At 35.6% G+C, this 2,555-nt stretch overlaps 1 protein-coding gene across 1 annotated transcript in view; it reads right to left on the reverse strand.

Annotated features, from left to right (window-relative positions):
* Window positions 1-1,427: 1,427 nt before the first annotated feature.
* Window positions 1,428-2,555, reverse strand: part of ccdc167 (coiled-coil domain containing 167) — a gene marked incomplete in the record, with an annotated part of 5,722 nt that continues 4,594 nt past the window's right edge. The window contains 1 exon segment of the mRNA XM_014011565.1: window positions 1,428-2,086. Within this exon segment, the coding sequence (XP_013867019.1) occupies window positions 1,968-2,086 (119 nt within the window).

A 2,555-nucleotide genomic window follows, 5' to 3' on the forward strand; every position in this document is an offset into this window, starting at 1 on the left:
ATACAATTTTTTTTTCCTTTGATTTTTTACCTGGATTACTGAGATGCATCAGGACATTTACTTATTAAAGCTCATAATCTTACCACTTGAAACATCACGAGCCCTGAAGCTGCTGATAGACATCGCGGTTGGAATTATCAAAGGTTTTTGACACCTGAGAGACACCGTAGCAACTCCTTTGCGTTTGGAAGCGGGGGTGGGGGTGGGGGGAGGACCAGGGAGGATGATTCAACCACTCAACCATTAGATGTCGCTGAAAACAACAAATCCTACACACTGTGCCTTTAAAAGAAATACTGTACATTTGTAATATAATATACTGTATACATTTATATTTCATGCTAAGCACTTCTGGATGGATACAAACTGCATTTCGTTGCCTTGTACTTGCGACGTGCAATGACAATAAAGTTGAATTCTATTCTATTCTTACACCACACCAAGGTTGTAACAGTTTTGGATTTTTCATTATAGTTCAGTTTTATTTTGTCTTTTTTCTTTTAATTTGGTTAGTTTTAAGTAGATTTGCTAGTTTTTATTGTTATTATTGCTTTTTTATGCTTTGTTTTAGTTGTTTTTTTTCCATGGAAGCAAAGATACTCACTTAGCCGTCTTGTGCAGTTTTTCCCCTTGAGAAGTGTTCCACCTATTTTATCACCCGTTTCCACTACAAGACACTTGCTTGTATTTTTCTCAGTCATATTCAAAGAAATCCCAAATTGGATGCTGAGCAGTGGCAGATTGTAACAAAGTGACGTTACGTGCTATAAGCTGCTCACAGCTAATGTGAAACTGGTTGACTTGGGAAAAAAAAGATTTGTTTAATCAGTCCACACAGCCTAAAATTACCAAACGAAGGCTATTCTATCCATTTTCAGTTTTATTCGTTTTGTAAAACAACAATACAGTTCCAGTTATCGTTTTTTCATTTTATACATTTTTATATACTTTTGTTAACTAAAATGTTTTTTTCAGTTCAGTTGAATAGTTTCAAGTTAAATGATCTCATACCTCCCACTTCAGACTGACAGTTGTATATTAATTCAGGTTATATGAGATCATGTGACCTGTTCTGTCTGTAGATGGCAGATGATGACCTGACATGGATTTTCTCACAGGTTTACTGTTTCATTTGATCAGAAAAAAATATTTAAAAAGCCAAAAGATTCAGTAAAAAAGCCAAGAATAAAAAACCACGGCTCATCCAGAACAGACCGACGTAAACACTTCTGACTTTTTTTGCCCTTCCATAACAAGCAAAACACTAAAAACATGTGACAAGATGGTTGTTTTGCTTAATAAATCCTCTGAAAGGAGAAGCTGGCCTCCTGCTGAGTCAGTCTAATCAGCACACGCCTGGCATTTTAGGAAAACCCACATCCAGCTATGAAAGAGCCGAGTTTCTGTCAAAGATAAATGGACAGGTATCAACAAATAGTTCATTTATTTATTAAAATCAAAAATAATCAAACTCATCTTTTCATGCTTGTATCAGAAGACATCTGTGAGTTTTCTTGGAATGACATTTTCTTGTTTCAGGAAAAAAAAGAAAAGAAAAACAACTTTAAAAAGAAAACTGTTGCATTAAATATCGAGCATTTTACTTTCAGACCTGATGAAAAAGCAGACATGCAGCGACGTTTTGAGGCATCTCAGTTCTACGTTGTAATTAGAAACTCGTTTACGTAAAAAAAAAAGAAAAAGTTTGCATTAAGTTAGGTGTCAGTTTAAAGTCTGAATAGAACTTACCAGCAGCTTTAAAAAAAATTCCTAATTAACAAAAAAACCCAAACAATAAGCAAAATAAGGATTTATTATCATGATCAAGAGTCCAGTAAGGCAGAAGCTGTGGTGGGCTCMGGTTTGAACCATAAGGTCCGAATATGGCAACGCTGCCATCTAGAGGCAGAACTGAGGCTGTCAGGACCAGTTCAGACCCGATGGTCCCTCTGAGACCCTGAGCGGTGTCATGTGTCGACCTCGTTGTAGAAAAAGGTGTAGTAAAGCAGAGCGCTGACGGCGAACAGTGCGACCGACAGCAGCATGTTCTTTCTGTTCTCACCTCTTAACGACTGCAGCTCTTTGTCTGGAAAGCAACATTTAAAAACATTTAAAATAACTGGAGTTAATTTAGTTGTTTTTTTTTTATAATATGGTTTACATGTAGAAAAGACACCAACTAAAACTAACTTATTATTGTGTCTGCCTTTTTTTTTTTTACTGCACATTTACTATCTAGGTGCTAATTTCAACTTGTGGCTGCTATTTTTAGCTTTCGTTTCTATTTTAGCTGTAGATCTGCTTCTTTTTCTTCTGCTTTGTCAATTTCTTGTGCTTTTCTCTGCTAGTTTGTGCTACTTATGCCTTACAGATGTTTTCAGCTATTTTAGTTCTTAGCTTTTAGATGTTTTTTTGTTGTTTTCAAATAGATTTGTGCTCATTTTTACTGTTTTTCTGCAAAGTTAGGCTTTTATGCTTCTTTCAGCTTTTCAAATTTAACTCGCATTAGCACTTTTGCTATTTTTCAGCTAAAATTTTCAGCATGGAGCATTCAC

Source organism: Austrofundulus limnaeus, unplaced genomic scaffold (genome assembly GCF_001266775.1).
Source record: "Austrofundulus limnaeus strain Quisiro unplaced genomic scaffold, Austrofundulus_limnaeus-1.0 Scaffold82, whole genome shotgun sequence".
Classification (NCBI taxonomy): Eukaryota; Metazoa; Chordata; class Actinopteri; order Cyprinodontiformes; family Rivulidae; genus Austrofundulus; species Austrofundulus limnaeus.